The 20,932-nt window shown below is 47.0% G+C and overlaps 1 protein-coding gene across 4 annotated transcripts in view; it reads right to left on the bottom strand.

Annotated features, from left to right (window-relative positions):
• dntt (deoxynucleotidyltransferase, terminal) overlaps positions 1–20,932 on the bottom strand; it is an 87,986-nt gene that overhangs the window by 23,175 nt on the left and 43,879 nt on the right. For all 4 annotated transcript variants that reach the window (XM_060072826.1, XM_060072825.1, XM_060072827.1 and 1 more), the window contains 5 exons: positions 18,864–19,034; positions 16,862–16,933; positions 15,171–15,294; positions 13,324–13,456; positions 5,761–5,863 (listed from right to left, as the gene is read on the bottom strand). In XM_060072826.1, coding sequence (XP_059928809.1) covers positions 5,761–5,863; positions 13,324–13,456; positions 15,171–15,294; positions 16,862–16,933; positions 18,864–19,034 — 603 coding nt within the window. The remainder of the gene's footprint in view (positions 1–5,760; positions 5,864–13,323; positions 13,457–15,170; positions 15,295–16,861; positions 16,934–18,863; positions 19,035–20,932) is intronic.

The following is a 20,932-nucleotide window of genomic DNA, read 5'->3' as shown; positions in this document are numbered from 1 at the left end:
ATCTAATGACATGTTCCCCTCTGACACAGAGAACACATCTAGCGCCTGCCGCCAAGTCACAGATTAGTATGTATTAGTGGGGCGTGTTGGAACCCCACTCGCTGACGTTGATTCAGCCTGAATAAAGTGATGGCATCGCTAATATGGAGGCGCAGCAAGTTTATAGAGAGAGAGGGGGAGAGAGAGAGAGAGAGAGAGAGAGAGAGAGAGAGAGAGAGAGAGAGAGAGAGAGACCGAGAGAGAGGACAGCTTGTGAGTGTGTGCTGTGTGTGTGTGTGTACAACATGCAGAGCCAGAGCATCGCCTTTCGCCTTTCGTGTCAACAGGAAAAAGTAACCATTAGCATTGAGCAGCAAAATGTTACTGTGATTCTAAAATAATAATCGCACTTCCGCAGAATCACTGATGTGTCACCTCTCACATCCCTCCCCGGCCCTGTGGGCCTTGGCTCTGTGCAACCAGGGCAACCGAGCTCCTGAACCCGACGACATTTCTAGTGCGCCCACGGAAAGTGATGAGCTGTGTTCATACATGGGACTCGGAGGCAGAGAGGGATGATAGAAGGAGGACAGCCTGAAGCCCCGCCCCCCACCCGGCTGCCATCGGAGGGAGGCGAGGACCTTGAAGCTTATCGGGTCCGGAGCTGCTGGCTGACCTTGCATCCTGTTACCCCCCCCCCCCCCCCCCCCCCCCCAAACCCCCCGCCAAGTTACACCCCTCAGCAAGCAGGAAGAGGAGGAAGAGGCGGAGAAGGGACATACTAAAAGATGAACCCAACGGCGCAAGGACATTGCCAGATAAATGTACGTTTCACCTCCCCTCGGGTGGTGGATAGGGTGGATAGGGTGCTGATGGTGTGAGTGTGTGTGTGTGTGTGTGTGTGTGTGTGTGTGCACTCCACAATATTATATTTCAAGTTAAGACATCCCCACAAAACACCCGCCCGCACTCCCATACTCTACCCCCCACACACACACACACACACACAAACACACACACACACACACACACGCACACACACACACCCAACCCCAGAGGCTCGGTTGCAGATGACAAGGTCATACGGCTTAAGAGCCCACCTTTGCCACCGCTACTTAATCACCCTCCCTCAAGCCCCTCCCCCCCCCTCTCCCCATGGTATCACCCATCCCGGCCCAGTTCTAATCCCATCCATCGCCGACGCTACAGTTATCCATTATCCAGTACTCCGCACTACTGCAGTGGGCCCCGCCGGGCTGGAGCAGAGCTGTAGTGGGAGTTTGGGGGGGGGGGGGGGGGGGGGGGGGGGGGGTGGTAGCAGACAGCCTGGTTTACACTTTTGCTGCGAACCGCTAATGAGGTGAGTTTAAGGTGATGATGTCTCCTCCTTGATGCTGATCACAAAGAAATGTGTTAAATGTCATCATCGTCATCCACATCCTCATTACACTCCGGAGGACACACACACACACACACACACACACACACAGTGGACACACACATAGAGAGTGGACACTCACACACAGGGGACGCACACACATACACACACACACAGGGGACACACACACACACACACAGGGAACACACAAACAATGGACACACACACAGACAGTGGACACAATCCAACAGGGGACACACACACACAGTGGACACACACAAAGGGGACACACACAGTTGGACACACACAGTGGACCAAATAAAGTGGTCACACCCACAGTGGACACACATTGTACTCACACACAGTGGACACACACACATTGGACTCACACAGAGTGGACACACACGATATACACACACACATTGGACTCACACACAGAGGTCACACACAGTGGACCCATACGATGGCCTCACACTCGTTGGACACACACACTAGACTAAACATACACAATGACCTCACACACAGTGGACTGGAAACACTGTGTGCGATAACTTCCACTACTGCTTGTGGGTCCTTTGCTGACTGTTAAACCAAATACGTGATGCACCACGTCTGCAACAGACAGGGCATGGGGCAGGGCCTATTTCGTCCCTGTCTTTTAGCCGGCTGGTGTTCTGTTCTCTTGTCCTCTGCATTTGCACTCCTCGGTGGCAGAGTTGGCGCCGCGTGGGGGCGGAGCCCAGCAGAGAGCTCCAGCGAAGATGGATTGGTCCTACACCTCCGCAGTGTCGTCTCTAGATGGTCTATAAGCCTCTCTTACAGATCGCCTGCAGAACGACGGCCTAGTTTAAGTTGGCCGTGCAGGATGTTCCCGGGCCGATGATTATCTGGCATTCTGATGAAACGGCAGAGATATCTCAGCTGAAGTTGCGGGATCATCCCCTATATCCCCCTGGAGTTGGACTTCTGTAGGACCATTAAGTGCACGACACAGTGTTGCTAGGTCACTCTCAGGATACGTTGAAGGCACTTAATGTGAATGGGCTCAGGCTGCTTAAGTAGAGCTTTGAAATGCGCTCCCTATTGCTGGACAATGTTGCCCACTTAGAACCAGTGTTCTAAGTGGGCAGACAGTGGATGTTCCACGGCCATTTCCTCCTCCGACCAATAGAACAGGCAAAAGGATCCGCAATTACAAGTTAGGTAATAAGGAACCGGAAGGTCCCCTGAAGGGACAAACATGTGTGTGGATGTGAGCATGTGAGTGTAAGTATGTTTGTGTAAGAGTTTGCGTGTGCGTAAATGGGTGCGTGGGTGCTTGTTCTTGTGCATGTGTGTGCTTGTTCTTGTGCGTGTGCGTGTGCCTGTGCGTGCGTGTGTGGGTGTGCATGTACGTGCATGTGTCTGTGCGTGTGTGCGCATGCGTGTGTGTGTGTGAGTGTATCCTTGGAAGCATGGGGAGGGTGGATAGAGAGAGACGTATTTTTAAACCCGTCTTTGTCTGATGACAAAGTGGGTACACTGTGGTTCTCTGGACCACTCTTTCCTCTGCGTCTAGCCCCACTCTGGGCCTTCCCCTGGGGAGCAGCAGCTCCCCCTGGCCGCCCTACACACCACGTCCTTGTGCCAAGTGGTGTCAAGAAGGACAGCTTAGGAAGTTGTTCACACGCGCTGTCGGCAATGTCAACAACAGCACGCCGGTCTGGCTTAGGCTTGTATGAGGTGGCTTAGGCCGAAACGTGACCAGCTTCAGTATATCAATGAGAATAATGGGGATGATAAGAAGAATATTTAGAATAAGAAAATAAATCTTGACTCTTTGTGAATCTTCACTCATGGTTAAATGTAATTTAGTCATGGAATTGGTAAAAAAATAATAATTAAAAGCTACAAATAAATGTGATTCTCCTAATGTTATTATTTTTTCATATCATCCACACTGCCCTTGGGAGGTCATTGACAGGTCCAAATAATATAATATTGAATTAAATTACATCATAATATATCATCTGAAAGCAATATGTAAGGAATCAAGTACAGCAACTTGCTCATTATCACAATTTAAAACTGACAGGGTGACGCAGGACCCAAAGAAAACCCCAAGATAAAAAACTAAAATTACAGCGTCCATTGCAATGGCCTGTTATTCATAGCAGCGGTCTGCTATTCAGAAATAACCTCTGAATGCCGTAATTGACCACATCAGAAGTGAGCTTTCAACAAAGCTATGCAATAAAATTACATATTAAACAGACATTAACAGACACTGTTGGTTCTGTTCAGCCTTATCCGAATATAAGTAAAACATAACTATAACAATAAATAATGTGAATTAGAGAGGGACCAGGACATGAAGGGAGGCTTTACCAGACCGAAAAGGATTCTGCTGGTGCATTTGACCGGTAGAAGGAGTTTAAAGAGGAGAGTTAAAGAGGACTTACAAGACGTGCTGTTCCTACACATGCTGTCATTTTTTCAGTCGATTAGCATATAAATTGTGAAAATGGCACAATTGATATGCCTGGTTGTAAACAATGAAACTGAACAGAAGTTCCTCACGACCTGACGAGACAACAAATTATTCTCTCCAGCTTTTAGCTTTAACTCCTTCTATTTAAGGCGACTACAAAGTATGTTTCTCATAATGAGCTGTCTAAATGCTAAATAAATTTGTATTCCTAAAATTAGCTAGTATTTTCCGTTACACAGCTGTTCGAGGCATGAGAGCAAGAAACAGTGTGTCTACATGCCCTCAAATTAAATATTTGGTTCACGTTTGGAGCACATTTTGTTCATACAACTCTGGAGTGCGGCGCCACCAGCCTCACAGCGGTGACAAACAGTGTTCAATAATCCCCTTGAAAAGAAATGGCCAATAATTGCATCATTAATTTCGAAAAAATTACATCATTACGCGATGAAGGCGGAAAGCGCGCCCTGCGTTCGCTCCATCTCGGTCACTCAGCTCTTCACAGCCATTCTCTCATCATTTCCTCCCCGCCTCACAACCTTCCCACTCTCCCTCTGGGTCTTTTCTGTCTTTTTTTCGCCGCAGATTTTCCATCACAGAATCCATTTTCGGTCCAGCATCCTCTCCCAGCTCCTCTGGTCTCTGCTATTTGTTTTTTAAAGTGTGAAAGTGAGCCACTCCTGAAGAAGAATGGCTTTTCTTTGTAAAGGGCTGTGGTGCCGATTCCAAAAAATGGAAAATAATACGGCTTTGATATTCTGTGACAAGCCCAACCTGTCTGCCCCTCTCGGGGCCGGAGAGGGGCTCCGGAGCACGTGGCAGAAGGAGCCCTCGCTGGTGCGGTGTGAAAACAAAGGGCCCTCACGGGCGCGAGCTGCTGTCCAACGGGCTCTCTGGGGGAGCTGCATAGGCAGTTCAGCTGGCTCTATGAGACACTGAAACTTCGTATCAGCTTTAGTTTTGAACGTCTAATCGTCTCTTGGAGACACCTGCCTTGAATCCGGTCTCCTGGGTGCTGAGGATATTTATGTTGTTTCACTATGACAATCGTAGAACAGAATTGTGAATAACTGAGTGAGCATTATTGAGAACTAACATGCCGGAGCAACCCTCATCAACGGGGTTCCGACTTCAATAAGCTGAGAGAAGACAACGAAGAAAATCGAAACAACCAAGAGAAAGAGAATACACTCGTTATTTTTACACTGAATTTGGCAACGCAACATCGGAAACGGAAAAGGTCGCCTCTCTATCGGATGGCGCAGCTTATCTCGACCTCCCGCCCCTCAACCCATGTAACTGAACACCTGTCGCTTCCTCCACAGCATGCTCGGAAGTCCCGCCCTCTCCCAGCTCAGGTCAGGTGCAGTTTGTTTATTCGGTATACATATGCATCCAAACAACACAGTAGTAGATACTAAAAGCACTCCAGATCCCGACATCAATAAATCCACTCATGCAGATAATTTAAAACGGATTAGCTTCGATATCCTACTACGACTAGTTCACCTGAGTGATGGCTGCTAAAACAAAGCTTATTTTATACTTCTTTGTCCTGCACTTTAGGCGTATCATTTCCAGAAGGAAGGTGCGAAGATAACCTGTCGCCACACTCGGTCGAAGCACCCAATCTCAGGCGTTACAGCGTAAAACGAGAACCCCTGGGAACGAGGTCACCCTTCAGGGGTTCCTCTGAGGTGGGGAGCGTTGAATTCTGATGGAACGCATCACATTCACAGCTTGATTTCTGAGGAGACTTTATGTGATGGGTGTACACACGCACACATCGCATAATACTTCTTCCCTCTCAGAAGTCCAAACTCGGATAAACCATCGAATGAACCACATGCTATTTTTGTCGCCACAGCTGCCCTATTTTCTGCCTAGGCGGGGACACTCAGTGATACCAAACTGTGTCCCAGTGACTCCTTACCTGGCGTCTCAGGCTGTCCACCAGGCTGAGCAGCAGGGTCTCCTCCTTGCCCTGCTCCGGTGTGCTGAGCAGGAAGTCCACGTCATGACCAAACTCCTTCCCCCTGGACAACAACAAACAGACATCAACACAGACGCATTTAAGTCGAAATGCGTGGCCCGCAATCCTTCGTAGACTAAATAACCCACTTACACTCACTTTTACTCAACTGGTAGTTGTTTAAGGGTTTAGCTTTCCTTTAACACAGCTTTTTGAAAGAGATGTCTAAATAAATATATATACTTATTTTAGATGCAACAACTGATGGGGGCGAGAGGGGGGCTGGCAGAAGGTGCTGTTATGGCACGCAGCATGCCGCGGTCAGCGTTACAGCTTTTTATTCCCCCGCTATAATTCAAACAATTTGTCTTAAGTTGTTAAGCCTAAAGACTCAATTTTTACAGCAGCTGCCGGTGTGTTTAAAGCATTCTAGGAGAATCATCATTTTCCACTTGGATCCATGTGATAAACTGTGTCCATATGGAGCCGCAGCCACGCTGCAGTACGGCAGGCAGGGAGGGGGTGGTGCAGGTGGTGAGGAGGCTATAAGCAAAGTCATTATCAAGTCATTACCAAGTTAAGCAAACACAATGTGTACACAGATAACCTCTCCGCAGGTTGACCCCAGGCCACTGTGTGACGCCGCTGACGCAACTTCCGCGTAGCCGGCTTGGTTTGTTTGGTTTGGTTCGCAGGACGCTTAGCGTCGACCTGCTATCTCGTTTTGTATCTATTTACCGGTATTTATATCTCCGACCTGTTCTGCATACTCTGTATTGTATTCGCTGTTTCCTCTTTGGAGCTCCGTCTGCATCAACCACGGTCAGCATGGACTCCGGTTGCTCTTGTTCCGCCTTTCTCATAGATAAGATAGCTCTGTTAGAGTGACGTATCCGTCAGTTAGGATGAAAGGGTGCGGTGGTGCGGCCTCGCGCGGTCTCGAGGTGCAAAACCAACATTTCTTCCTTGCTAATTCAAGGGAGTTTTTGGGTAATTGGGGTGTCGTAAATATTTGGCCTGTTAATCCCTTTGAGACTGTAATGGTGATTAAGGGCTATACAAATAAAATGTAATTGAATTGAATGAGTTGAGCTGTTGAATACCCCTGATGCCTATATACCCACACAGATGCGTTTGATGAATAGTTATTATGAACTATGATCTACACATTCATAAGAGACAAAGAAAGGAAGAAAATACATCTGAAGCTTGGACGTCATAATTGCCACGCTAAAAACAATTTCCTCTGAACGTGGGAGCAACGGAATTTTCCGGATCTCATTTTCTCTCACCTCTTGAGTAATATATGACTAATAAGATTGGGTTCATATTGTTTTAATGAATACATTGTCCACCATATCCGCCTGATTTGCTATACATTCACACCTCATGTTGGGGATATCAGCAACCAGTGTGGTGGAGTGACATAATGTTTTACGACGACCACACGTTCAATCCAATGCATATGCGTCTAAGCTGTCCTTCAGACGTGTGGTTTGGTATCTCAGACGTACCGACTCCCACAGCGCCCCCCCCCCCCCCCCCCCCCCCCCCGTCCCCCCCCCCCCCCCCGTCGGGGAGGCAGACACACCACGATACACCACTTGTGTGGAGGGCGAGTGAATACCCCTCGAGCCCCGATCCTGCCCACATGAAAGGGGGATCATGGCCATGCTGACGCAGGCCCGCAGTCAGCTGTGGTGGCTGTAACACTGCCTGGGGGGGGGGGGAACACAGCGGCCGGACTCAAACCAGATCAGGATAATCCTGTTGCACACACAGCAGGACAGCTGCCAGCTCTTCTGCCAGCCCATTAGGTACTAGTTATTGCATGTTGACGCACATAGACAGACACACACACACACACACACACACACACACACACACACACACACACACACACACTCACATTACGTGTTATTATGGGGGATTCCACATCAGTCGAAGGAATGCTTATTGATTCACCGAATGGCTGAATCGTATTGGTTTCTTCCATGTCTCCTCTACAGTGCTTCTCCGTATTACCATCTTTATAATAACTTTGAATATCATCCTCAGTGGCTCTCCTCCATATTTATAGAAGGAGTGTCAAAAAATGTAATATTACTCTACACATGGCTTCAAGGACATAAAAGGTGGATTACATTTTAGGCTCGACTAATTTTATTGGACGATTTGAGTTCTTTATTGAACACGCACAGTGTAAGCTTACAATTGAACCAACGCTCACAAGTCTCTGATACACAAATACACCATAAATGCCAAAAAGGTGAGCAACCAGCACCAAATTAAATGAGGGGAGCCAGGAGGGCAGACCATTGCTGGTTTGTGGGGAAATTGCATGGCTCTCCGTGGCTAATTCACAGGTTAAGCAGGTATAACCAAACAGCTGTTTAGTGCCTGACAAGGCAGTTACATGAAATGGAATGAAACTAACCCTAACATTAAAACAAAGTGTGTCCATCAGGCATTGAACAGCCCAGTGCCTGCTGCCAATTTTATTCTTGCCAGGTGATTCTGCAGGATTGGCTGAGATTTAAACTGCATGTGGTTCGATATTAATATGTTTTTCTCTCTCTAATCTTTAATGAACCAAGGGTTAGGGTAAGTGTCATTTGGGCAACTCAATTCATGGTTGCAGGTTTCTGGGGTCATTTTTCACACTTGTTGACAGACGTTGTCCTTCTATGCTAACCTCTGGGACGATCTATAGCCCCAGACATTTTGGCCTATTTGAAAACCAGGTACCTCAGCTGCCCATCGGCTAAATGTGCTACTTTCTTTCCAGAATCTCCCAACACTCGTAAATGGCAACGCAGCGTTTCGGAGATCCTTTTCTGAGGGCTCATGCAGCTCCTCTTGTTGGGGAAAAAAGGCTTTGCTGCGCTAGCAAAAGTGCACTGGAGTGCACTGCGTGAATGTGTGCCGTGAATAGCAAAATCAAAGCAGAAGATCATCAGCATGAAAATAGTTTCCCTCCAATCAGCTCTTAAAGCCCCGAGATTGTATTGAAGTGTCTATCAGTGTCAGTGTGTGTGTGTGTGCATGTGTGCGCGTGTGTGTTTGTGTGTGTGTCTGTGTGTGTGTGTGTGCGACTTTGCGGTGATGTAGACTGCAGCTTTCTAAAGCCAATTTAAGGAAGCAGAGATTAAACAGATTGAGCGAGGGCATTAGTGGGTCTAGGAGTTACTGCAGATGCTCTCTCTAAATGAATCGCAGACAGTGGGAAAAGGGGCAGTCAGCATGTCACACACCTTCTCTACAGCACAATTATTGTATTTTCCGCCTCTCTCTCACTAACGACGTAAGCTACGCTCTCACACAACAAATTTATTGAGCATTGTGCGTCAGCATTAGCTTCAGCCATGTGGAGGCGTGTGGCCAGTTGGAAATGCTAAAACTTTCGACCCCGGGTTGATTTCTCACAGTAAAAGTTGTAAACACGTTATTTAACGAACATTAAAAGAAAGTGTGTCTGAATTGTCAGCGCATGGCATTTGACGGTGACAATATTTGGACTTCAATTTCTGCTAGGGCCACCACTGTCTGGGAAATGTATGCACTCATGGCAAGTGATCCAATAAATGCCAATGTTTCTGGGACCTAGCGCTACATTGCCCCTTTTCACTCCACCTGATGCTAATGTAGCTAACAATGCACCTCTATTGCATGAGGGAAAACGATTTATTATTAAACTTTGCCATGAAGGAGCCCTAAAATATGCAAGGATATTCGCTCATTTAAGAAGAGGATGGAGTGAATAAATAATGGCTCTGTAGGAGGCACTTCCTCAGAACTACATTCTAGGGTTGTTCAAGCACAGATCATAACGCCTTATAGTGTGGTACATAAAGGCGTTGGGGATGTGTGGGTTACATCTCTTTCAAGAGACATAAACATCTCTCTTTTTGATGTAGGCCTATACAATGAGAGAATGCCCTGGTTCACAGTTTTTTTTTGTAGATAATTGTGACAAATGGGAATTGATAAGGAGCAAAGCCATGAGGCCGGGATCGGAAATTGGAGATTTGCAGCGTGGTGTCAACAGCCTTTTAGCCAGCCAACATTTTTTTGTGATATAAGGCCTCGATAAGACACAAAAAAAGAGACATGAATCTTTACTGGCGCCGCAATTGCGATCCATGGTGACAGGGAAGGTATGTTCAGCCTCATATCTTTTTACAATCCTCCCCTGCAGGCAAACCACTTTGGGACGTGTCACCTGCATCTTAAAGAGGTTCTTAGAAGAGGAAGATCAGTCTATCTCCCCCTGTATCCCCCTGGCTCTCATTCCGTTGCCATCTCCCGTTTTCTTTCCAAGGTAGACAATTTTACTTAGCCGGGGCCAGCAGGATGCACTTCATCGACTGCGTTAATATGTTCCGATCGTTTTTTTGAGACATTGAAATAAGCAAATTAGAGACGAGGGAGATGAACTGTTCTCTCTTTCTCTCTCTCTCTCTCCCTGGACGATAGACAATGGATTAGAATACTAAATGTCTCGGGTTACACCAGAAATCATGGCTAGGAAAGCTGAACTTCACTATGAGTACAGCTCTTTCTAAATATATATAATTAAGATAAATTAGCGAAGCCAGGCATCTTCATTGGACTCATAACTGTTTCTCTGAGCAGTGGACTAGGTAAAGTTTCTAGCTCCATTTTCAATTATGTAAATTGGGCATTTTTCAATAATACAAAAAGTTAATTACGGACTCACAACACATCCATTACCCTCTCACTCTCTCTCTCGTGTGTGTGTGTGTGTGTGTGTGTGTGTGTGTGTGTGTGTGTGTGTGTGTGTGTGTGTGTGTGTGTGTGTGTGTGTGTGTGTGTGTGTGTGTGTGTGTGTGTGTGTGTGTGTGTGTGTGTGTGTGTGTGTGTGTGTGCGCATGCGTGCGTGCGTGCGTGCGGTTGCTCGACGGCATCCAAGGTTCTCTCAACACACACGTCGTAGCATCCAGGTACTACGTGGGCTCCGTCTCCCTGACGTTGAAGACATTAGGCCCGCCTCTCGGGGCCCTCTCGCGCACGGCTCCGCAGCTGGCTCCTGGCCCATAACAATTTATAGCGCTCCCCTCCCTCCCTGCCGGTGTTAACTAGCCGTGATGCACTAATCACTTTTTTCAATCTCGTTTGCCAAATCCCCCTCTTGAGGAGTTGATATTTACATCCATTCCAGCTGTCGTCTCTCCCTTGAATGATGCTGGAGGATTTTTTCCTTTAATGTGGGCTCAGGGCATCATTACACTGACATAAGATACTGTTGATTCGATCACGTGACTTTTGGATTGTGGCGGCCATCTTTATCTCATCTGTTGTCATGTAGCATAACAGCAAGGCAGCTACTTAAGTAAGTGTAGGAAGAGTTGCATCTTAAAGCATTTTTTTTTTTTTTATAGAAACGTATAATTGCTTGTGATCTTAGCCCCAAGTAGAAGTAAAAAAAGAGCACAGTGTGCAGTAAAGGCAGATGGCGAGGCTGTTCTTTTCCCTCACTGAGCCGAGACTGCTGATAAGTCTCATATTCCGATGGAACCTCAAAACATAAAAGCACGGCATGACATCCATCTTGTTTAAATTGATATCTGATATTGCTTATGGGGATTTATCGCAAAGATAAGTCGCTGTGTTTGGCCATTTTTATAACTTTTGCTTTGCATATGTGGTATACATTCCCAGCGATTGTGTCTGATCCGTTTCCTATCCGATGCATGGAATATAGACCTATTGACAGATCAGTCCACCACCTGCCTCTATGGTCTCAGTATAATCCACTCCCATTGAGACACGGTCAATATTCACAATGTACTGCTGCTTATCAGACACTTTCATCCAAGTGGAGGGGGATAGGCTGCTTGGTCACAGAATCCTAAAGGTTAAACTGCAGTCATTGGGTATCAAACCCAGTAGCTTTCTGTTGGGATCATAGCCACTATATTATCCTGCCCTCTCTTGTAATTTATATTAATACTAACATGAATAAGCTTCACATATGACCTAGTAGCCTACCAAGTGCTTTCAACTATGGGATGTATGTGGCATTTTTCTGACAAAGTACAAGCCAGTTACATTGTGTTTCAGATATTACTTTTGGTGGCGATGGTGTATCTATTTGGGGGTGTCATCAAATATGAACAAAATAAAAACTGTCTTTATTCAAACTCACTCTACTTTCTTTCCACTGTTAATCTCACCCTCCTTCCACTTACAGAGTTGCAGTGCGTAGGAAGAATAAGATGTAATTTCTCTTTGATGACAGCTGTTTGGACAGTGTAAATCAGGCTATTATTTGTCCTCAGTGGTCCTGATGACTCTGGTTTTGCAAAACAAGTGCAGCCCAGTGCAAACAATGACAACCTGTGGACAATGACCACCTCTAACAATGTTCAGGACTTCTGATTTCAATGCAAACCAATTACTGTAACGATAGGGTTGGTTTGGTTGGTTTTTGTCTTTGGTTTGTTTCCTTTATTGTCGCCTACACATCGTCACGGCACAAAATAAAAACGCTCTGGGTTAAGACAGCTGGTACTGTCACGCCACATAAAACAAACCCTCCCACTAAGTGCTCCAAAATAACCGAAACACACTTCTTTGGATACTTTGAAATCTGCCGAGAAAAATTAAGCAGAGAAAGACGTGAGGAGAGAGAAGAAAGAGAAAATTAATTGCCCCTTGCTTCCGGTAGACACACACATACACACAGTGACCAGGGTGGGGCCCCCAGACCAGGGCTGGCTCTAGAACGGGCCGGCACTGCAGAGCCGTACGCTAGCACTACTTTTCCCCAGCCCACTGCCTTTGAATTATTGAGCAGACCGCACGGCACTGCCCGCAGCTAGGGCCAGAGCCAGCCCTATGCAGACTGCTCTGTGCCTACTGACGGGGCAGAAAGCACATTAAAAGACAAGTGCAGTTCAAAGGGGCCTCGACAAGGGGAAGGGGGATGTGAGAGATAGCCTGAGCCAGTAGGACCGCTCGCCATGTAAAGACCGTAGCCCCCCCGTGAACAGCCCTCAGGGGGTAAAAGTGATTACAGCAACGCGCTGCAGAACACAGCATAGTCTGCATACAGCCGGGGGAGTTCTCTTGTGAAATCAGAGCGTTGGAAAAGGATTGCAAATCTACCCCATGTAATCCCGAATCATCCGCAAATGTGGACACAGCCAGATAAGCCTCGAACCAAATGCAAACATGATCAACGGTGTTTCTAGCAGGGCAGCACTACTTACAGAGTGTAAGTACCGCAGAGCATGATGGGAGCTCTTTCTCTCTTGAGTCCTACCTGATGACCCTCAGATCCACCAGTGATTTAATGCCATTAAATATAATCACTCACACACACACACACACAGACACACACACACACACAGACACAAACCAAGATCTCTCTTAAATGACAAAATAGCTAATTAAATCGAGATCTTGCAGCTAGAGATGGTCCGAGCCTTTAGTCCGTCTGAACCCGGACTTGGAGCCTGGTCCCCGAGTCGGGACCCGGAGAACCAGGAGCGGTCGTACCTACGAAAGCCGCCCGTCAGCACCAGGACGGCGTGCGCGGAGATGCCCAGGGCCGCCTGGTGGAGGATCTCCCCCACGGCGAGGGCCTCGGCCCGGCTCACAGCCCTGGAGATGTCCCCATGGTGCCGGAATCCTAGGGAGGAAGAGCGGACCGCTGTCAGATACACTGACGTCATCAGGGAGCAGGTGGATGTGGGGCAGCCATTGAGCCAGGATTCCTGTGGGTTGGCTGCGGACGACGGGATCCGAACACAGACCCAGGAAGCAAAAGCCAGGGATTGGACTTTGGATGGGCCAAGAGAAAATTGTGCTGGGCCTTGTATAGTAAATTAATGATTCATATATTATTAAAGCTTTCTGATTGGGTTGGCCGATTCCCTGGTGGCAGGCCCCCTCACAGCTATGTGTCCGCTGGAGGACAAAGAACCAAACCGCTATGCACTGTACCGGCATTCTGCCCCCTATAAATAGGGAGTCGATGAGCAGGGACATGAACCCTGCGCCTCGAGATTAAAAGTCTGCTGCTCCAGTGTCGGAGCAACCCCAGGCTATGTTATTGTGGAAGGAGACAAGGTCGGAGTCGTATAATTTATGAGCAGGAAGTGGGGTGTCAAGGGGAGACGGGATTGTTGAGCGGCTTGTTGTCCGAGGGCCGTTGGGCGTCTTACTGTGGATGGTATTCAGTGTTGTCCTGACGACTAACTGTGGCCAACCTTTGTTTATTCTATCGTTTGTCAATCTTCAACAATGTAGAAACCACTGCCAATAAAATAATATCTTTTGCTTACGCATTTTGCTTATTGTTTCCCTTTTCGCTTTACTTTGAAATCAGATTTTGTTGCTGCTCATTGTTATCCAGCAACGATAACAAAACTGACAGACTTGATTAAGTTGTCTGTCTGTCAGCATAATGCATTACGGGTGGAGGGGAGGGCCGAATGGGCCCGTCAACTTGTCCCAAGTCATTTTGATTTGCCATCTGATGCCTTGCTTCACACAGTGAAGGATTGTCCAGGCAGAACGGGTTTGGCATAAAAAATAAGTGGAAAACGGGGGAAAAAAAGGCTCAACATGCACAGTTTTATTGAAGGGAATTGCGAGCTGGGGCTCCAAATACATTTCGGGAATGTCGTTCTCTGATAATATTTGATGTCTTTGTCTAGCCTTAATATTCTTATTTCATCAAATTAATTAATTTAAGGATATTAATGTTATTATGTGTCAAAATTTATCTGACAATTCAATACTTATATAACCCTATATAATTTCCAGTTTCACATTTAAGTTATCCTTTATTGTCCCGTTGGGGGGGGGGGGGGGGGGGGGGGGGTGTTTCTGCACTACTACTCCCCCCGCCGGTATTTTTTGTGTACCGGTCGGGATTTGAACTGGTCACCCTCCAGTTACTGGTCCTTAACCAGTAGGCCACGGATTTAAACGAAGTCCTCCCGCACCTACAAATCTCAAGGAAGAACGCAGCCTTTGCTTTCTGATTGATGAAAACGAGTGCTAGTGCCGTTCCACAATGAGCTGTGCCCTTCATAGCCACAGAGCATCGATTTTTATAACAAATACTCTGGTTTATTATTGCTTTCTGACTGTAATCTCAATGCTGGTCCCCTTTCGGCCCACAATGGTTGTAATGTTCTTCCTTCACCGAGCTCCTTCAATAAGGGTTCTCCCACCGGACCACATGAACGCGTTCAAAAGGTTGATGCTACAGTTGAGCTATTGCCCTTTTTGTGTCTCCGTCTCTCTCTCTCTCTCTCTCTCTCTGAAGTCCTGACTTCTTTCAGAAACCCATCATTTCATCGAGAGGCGGTGAAATAGCGATGGCTCCACTTTACCTGCTTTCTGCATGCTGTTCAGTTCAACACCGGGGTCTTCCAGAGCGTCATTGAGCGTGCGCAGACCCCCGCGGTGCCACTTCTCGGCTGTCTTTGGCCCAACCCCAAACACGCTGGTGAACAGCTGGCAGGAGAGAGAGGCACACAAGATGACACGCTCTGAAGAGAGAGTCCTTCCGGTGACGGCCTGTGGTTACCTTCTGATAACTTGTGAAGGTAATCAGTAAAATGACAGGGGTCTCATTATAAAGCAGTGCATAGGGCCCATACTAAAAGGGTTTGGTTGTAGAAAAGCCAAAAATGGCGGGCGGTAAATTAAGAGGAGTAAAACCATACGGTCACACACCTACAGGTCATTTTCATGTAACAGTGATTATGAATCAGAATCCACCTGGAAATGTGGGAACATTGATCAGTCTACCCAAACAAATCCAACGATAAATGGTCAATGCAAAGTACCACATGAAGCTGGAGCCATATCAATTAAATGTTGATCAATGGTACATCGAAAAAAAGAAATCTGCCACATAAATGAAGGTGCTTGTGGGCGCACCTTAGGCCGCGGTAAATGCAGTGTCTGTGACAGACGAGACAGGTCATGTTCACTGCAGCGATTTGACAACTGAAATCGTAGGCTTGGTGATAAGTGCACAGCATTACGTTATATAATAAAAAAATCTAATGGCACTCTGTTCTGCTATTTTTTACAGCTATTTGATGTAGACTTTCCACAAAGTAAATCAGTTAGCTGCCATTCAGTCGGCCCGTCCTCCGGCTTCGGGTTGGGATATGTGATGGGGATACATCACAGATTAAATATTGAGAGGGATTTGATTGAAGATTTGAGTAGGCTCAAGCTATATCCTTTCCAATTGAAAGGTGCTTATGGAATAGTTATGGCTCACTACAAGCACAAGAACAAATAACAGGGCCGGTTTGAATGTTTATGATAAAGGGAAAGTATCGATCAAGTGAAAAGAAATGTGGGAGAGGCATCATTATACAATCTGGCTTCAATTCACCGGCTCGCCATTTACATCGCCAACATCCCCTGCTCGCAAAATGTTTGCGTACAAGTATACACCTTCTCCGGTCAAGTTTGTTTAGCTGCCAAGTAGGGTACACCTCTTTCATGCCCCGTTTTGTGTGTTGACAGCGGTTATAATGGGGACCCCAGTGGTTCAATAAGCACCAAACAGAGAAGAGAAGAAAAATGAAACACCTAGGAAATTTTGGAAGTGACTCACTCCTTCCCTTAGTCCCCATTCTCTGCACACTGAACATTATGTAGCCCACTGCTTATGAAACAACTAAGCCAGAGAATATGTGGAATTCATAAAACAATTATGACCCGGTCCGGAGAAGAATGGCTGCCACGTGTATTGGTTGCATAAACAACATAATTTGCATAAATAACTAATATGGGCCGGACCATCTCTAATAGATGAATGCCATGACACTGAAAACCGCTATGCATCATGGGATACACTGGGGGAAATAAGCTTGCATCAGGTGTACCCTTATTTTTATGCTGCGTTATCGGTGCTGAAAAGTGCACTTTGTAGGGAGCCACATTTATACACTCACAATGTCGGACAACCCTTCAAAGTGGTGACATCCTAAGAAGTGAACTATAGAGGGCACAAGCGGACCGATTTGAACATAGCCCAATTTTTCTTTTACCAACATACCTTCAGCCTTTGATATCTGTCATTGCAAAGTATCTTCTCCACTTCAAATGAACGGCCGCATTGAAGGATCTCCTGAAAAAAAAAATAATAACACAACAGTAACACCGCAAAGTAAAACAAGAACAATGAAGACAACGTTGTCGTAAGCAGTGTGGTTTGCAGTAACCTTTCAATAAGCCCTGTGCTAATAAAGCAAACATTTCCTTGAGAATATCATGTTTGATCTGTATTCCTATTTCTCTTTCCTGAGACTAACGGCTTTGTCGTTCTGAAACCTGGGATTAATACAGGTTTTATGACATTCATAAAAAGCCCCAAGGTGAAATTTTTCTTTCCATAAAGTTTGTTGTGGAATGGTTCGGTTCCAAATTTAATTGTCTTCTTCTCTCGGCAGCACACAGCCTTATTTGTTGATCACATTATAACTGTTCATTTTGCAGCAGCTGTATACAACAAGTAGGAGGGAACTGAGCAATAAAACAACATCACAGTAATATGGTTAGTATTGCCTGGCAGCGTGCAGTAGAAGCCACTATTTCACCCAGAACGCCCCAATGTTTATCAGCGTGCCCGAATATATATATATATATGAATATGAATATGAATGAGAGAGAGAGAGAGAGAGAGAGAGAGAGAGAGAGAGAGAGAGAGAGAGAGAGAGAGAGAGAGAGAGAGAGAGAGAGAGAGAGAGAGAGAGAGAGAGAGAGAGAGAGAGAGAGAGAGAGAGAGAGAGAGAGAGAGAGAGAGAGAGAGAGAGAGAGAGAGAGAGACTGAGCATTTCTGCAGCCTGTGTGTGAAGTGTTATCTGCTATCGGGGACAAAGGATTCATTCCCTGGTCATACTTGGAGTGCAACATAGTTTGACAAGAACCTTTGAGGCCTGGCAATGCCGCCAACGCTGCTCTAACGAACCCCTTAAGCTTTGAGGCAAACCCCCAACACACACACACACATACACACAGGAAATGACCATGAGAGGATAGTAGGCACAAAGCAAGTTCCCATGCAGACTCATGCAAAGACACACACAAATACACATAAGTTATTCAGGCCCCAATGTTTCCTCAATGCTCCCGAAACTTTTGCATGAGGCAGGCATTTGTATCCTACGTCGTCTTCCTCTTTGTTCTCCCTCGGCGCACTCCTTTCAAAACACATTCTCGCCCATGTGCAGCAGTGGTGTGCGTCACAAGCCGTTGTTTTTGTTCACTTGGTGGCGTTCTGCTGCCCTGTGTAGCTTTCTGTTCATGAAAAGGGATCTGCCTCTGCAAAACACAGTGCACATCTCCACACAGAAACGCAGACAAGGATGTGTTTGGTTTTCCCTTTTCCCGGCTGAGGGGGGGGAGGGGGGGGGGGGGTTCTGCTGAGTAATGAATCTGTCCGTGCTGTGATGCATTCGTTGCATTTTGAAATATGCTCCGTGTTCGTGTGTGTTCGTGTGGATGGGGATCTTTGAGTGTCAGTGAATAAGGCTCAACTTTTAGCCTCTATCCTTCCCTCGGGGACCTCTGCCTCCTCTCTGAGTAAACATGTCCTGATGCCTCTGCCTGACAGCCAGCCATGACTCCTGCCCTGAGAAGGCTGGTGACAGAGGGAATGCTTACCAAGTGACCCTCTCCGACACGGTCTCAGGGAAGACGGGAGGTGGGTTTCTGTGACAACTCATGTGTGTGGGTTTGTGGGTTTTATCTGTGTGTGCCCTTCCCCTTGTGCTGAAATGTATGTGTGTGCGGTCTGTGTGTCTGTGTGTATATGTTTGTGTGTGTGTGTGTGTGTGTGTGTCTGTGTGTATATGTGTGTGTGCACATCCCCATGCACTGTCCTTGATATCCGCGTGTGTGTGTGTACTATATACTATAATAATCAAAAGAATAAGAAAAAACCCATGTTGCATCACATAGCTAACCCGTCCGGGCCGCCGGCCAGCCTGTGTCTGCTAGCTGCGTGCGAGTGATGGCTGAAAGAGCCGAGAGTGGGGAGGGACAGGAGAGCCCCCTACCTCCATGACCGCCCTGGTGTGCTCCCCCAAGCAGGGCAGGCGGGTCGCGGCCCCCAGGCGCTCCACCGGCCAGGGCACACTCTTCAGCACGGAGGCGGCTCGCCTGAAGGCCAGGCATTGGCCATCGCACTGGCTGAACTCGTAGCTCTCTGCCATCACTTCAAAGGCATCCTGCAGGTGGTGGAGAAGGGGGAGGGCGGGGGGAGAGAGAGAGAGGGAGAGGGAGGGGGAGGAAACATGAGTGGAAGATTGGAGTGCATCGGCGGCACCGAGGGAGTGATGATGAGGAACGCAGCGCCGACGCAAGAGCTGAGGCTTTGGGGGATGGGGGGCGATATCTTAAAGCTCACTGCTTCTTCTGCAACTTATTAAAGTGAGCCCCGAGGGTACCCAGCTCTGTTCTCCTGCCTGAACGCTGACGAAGTCTGGCCCTGGGGACGGAAACAATGCCCGTAATGCCAGCCCTGATTGAGAGAGGAAGAGGAGGTTTTGATGTGTTCTGTTTCTGCGTAAAGGGGCCATGACTTGGCAGTAGTGTCGGGCGTTGTGCAGCAGCGATGCAGGCCACTGCGAAGCGGACCCCCACGAACCAGCACCGCCTTGTCCTAGAGAGCGTCTTCTGTGAATGCATTGTTTTAGGTGAAGGTGAGGTAATAACACTAAAAACATGATGGGGGCTGGGGGTTGGAAAGGTGTGTCAAATGTGCACTCAACCGTGAGGTTCACTGCAGCGTGGCGACAGGGATCAGACCCCCCAACCCTCCCACCCCCCCCCCCCTCAGATCCTGTCCCTGATGGGTACAGCGCCATCCCTTCCAGATGACCGCTCTCTGAGGTCCCAAGAGATCTGTCATCGGGAGGGGTTGAGGTAGAGGTGGTGTGTGCTTATACTATGAATACACCATCGAAATTATGGTTGATTTATTTTCTTCAAGCACACATTGTTGCTGTCAAAGCTGAGAATGTGCATAGCGGTACTATATAGTTAGACGAGTGGTAGGTCCCACCACAACATTTCAGACATGATATCTACGACTTAACGATCAAACTTTAACTTCCCTTGAAACAGTGTAGATTAAGAAGTTGACAGTATGGTGGCCTATAGATACCAAACAGAGACCTGAATAAACTAAACCAAACAATCCCATCAAAGTGCTGTTGGAAGACCACCAGCTAAATTTGGAAAGGGTGGAAAAACACTCACGACCGGATCCACGTTTGAAGTAATACTCCATTAAAGTAAAAAGTGCTGGCAAGGCGTCAGAGTGCTTGGAGGTACTGAGGCAAAAATAAAGCCAAGAATGCAGGTGTGTTAAGTTTCCATAAAAACAATATGACTATATATATCAGGCAACACTCCTTGTTGTTGTTGCTGTTGGAGTATTTCTAGCTGACAGAGCAGCCTCACCCGTAGAAGTGATCTTTAAAGGTCTTTTGAAGAGGATCACCTGCTTCCCTCCCAGCTTGCATCACTAGACTCCTGTTTGTTAAGGATTCGCATGCATAGATTTTTTTTTGATTTTTTTTTTAAATCTAATGTGGGTTGGCTGTGACAGTCTAGATCCAAACACTGACGTCCAATAAGGAATTGAGCAGCAAAGATAATGCATCAATGTCGGCAAGCACTTTTGGCAATCTTAAAGGATTTGGCCTGTTTGTTAAGAACCCAGGTTAATTGTTGAAATTGTCAAGATGTAAATCAGCCATGATTTTTCTTCAACTTGCCTCTTGATGTGTAGCAATGGGCAGAAACTGGGCAGTTATCAATCAACTGACATCCATTATATTCCCAAAAAGAGAAGCAGCTCACATAGCTGTATCTGTTTAGTCCAACCCAGGTTAGCGCATACTAACTGCCCTGGCTAGCTTGTTTTCCCAATGGTGCCCACAAACGAACAAATCAACCTGTTTTGATCCTGTGTTCCCTCAGCACTGCGCATGCATCCAGGACACCAAGGCTAACGCCCCTACTCTTGCGATGGGTGTCATGGGATCTTAAGTGAGCACGGGGAGTCAGGACCTCGGTTTAACATCTCATCCGAAAGAGGATGAGCGGGGAAAGGGGTAGG

Source organism: Gadus macrocephalus, chromosome 15, assembly GCF_031168955.1.
Source record: "Gadus macrocephalus chromosome 15, ASM3116895v1".
Lineage (NCBI taxonomy): Eukaryota > Metazoa > Chordata > Actinopteri > Gadiformes > Gadidae > Gadus > Gadus macrocephalus.
The sequence above is the reverse complement of the archived record's forward strand: the minus strand, read 5'-3'. Positions and strand labels throughout refer to the sequence as shown.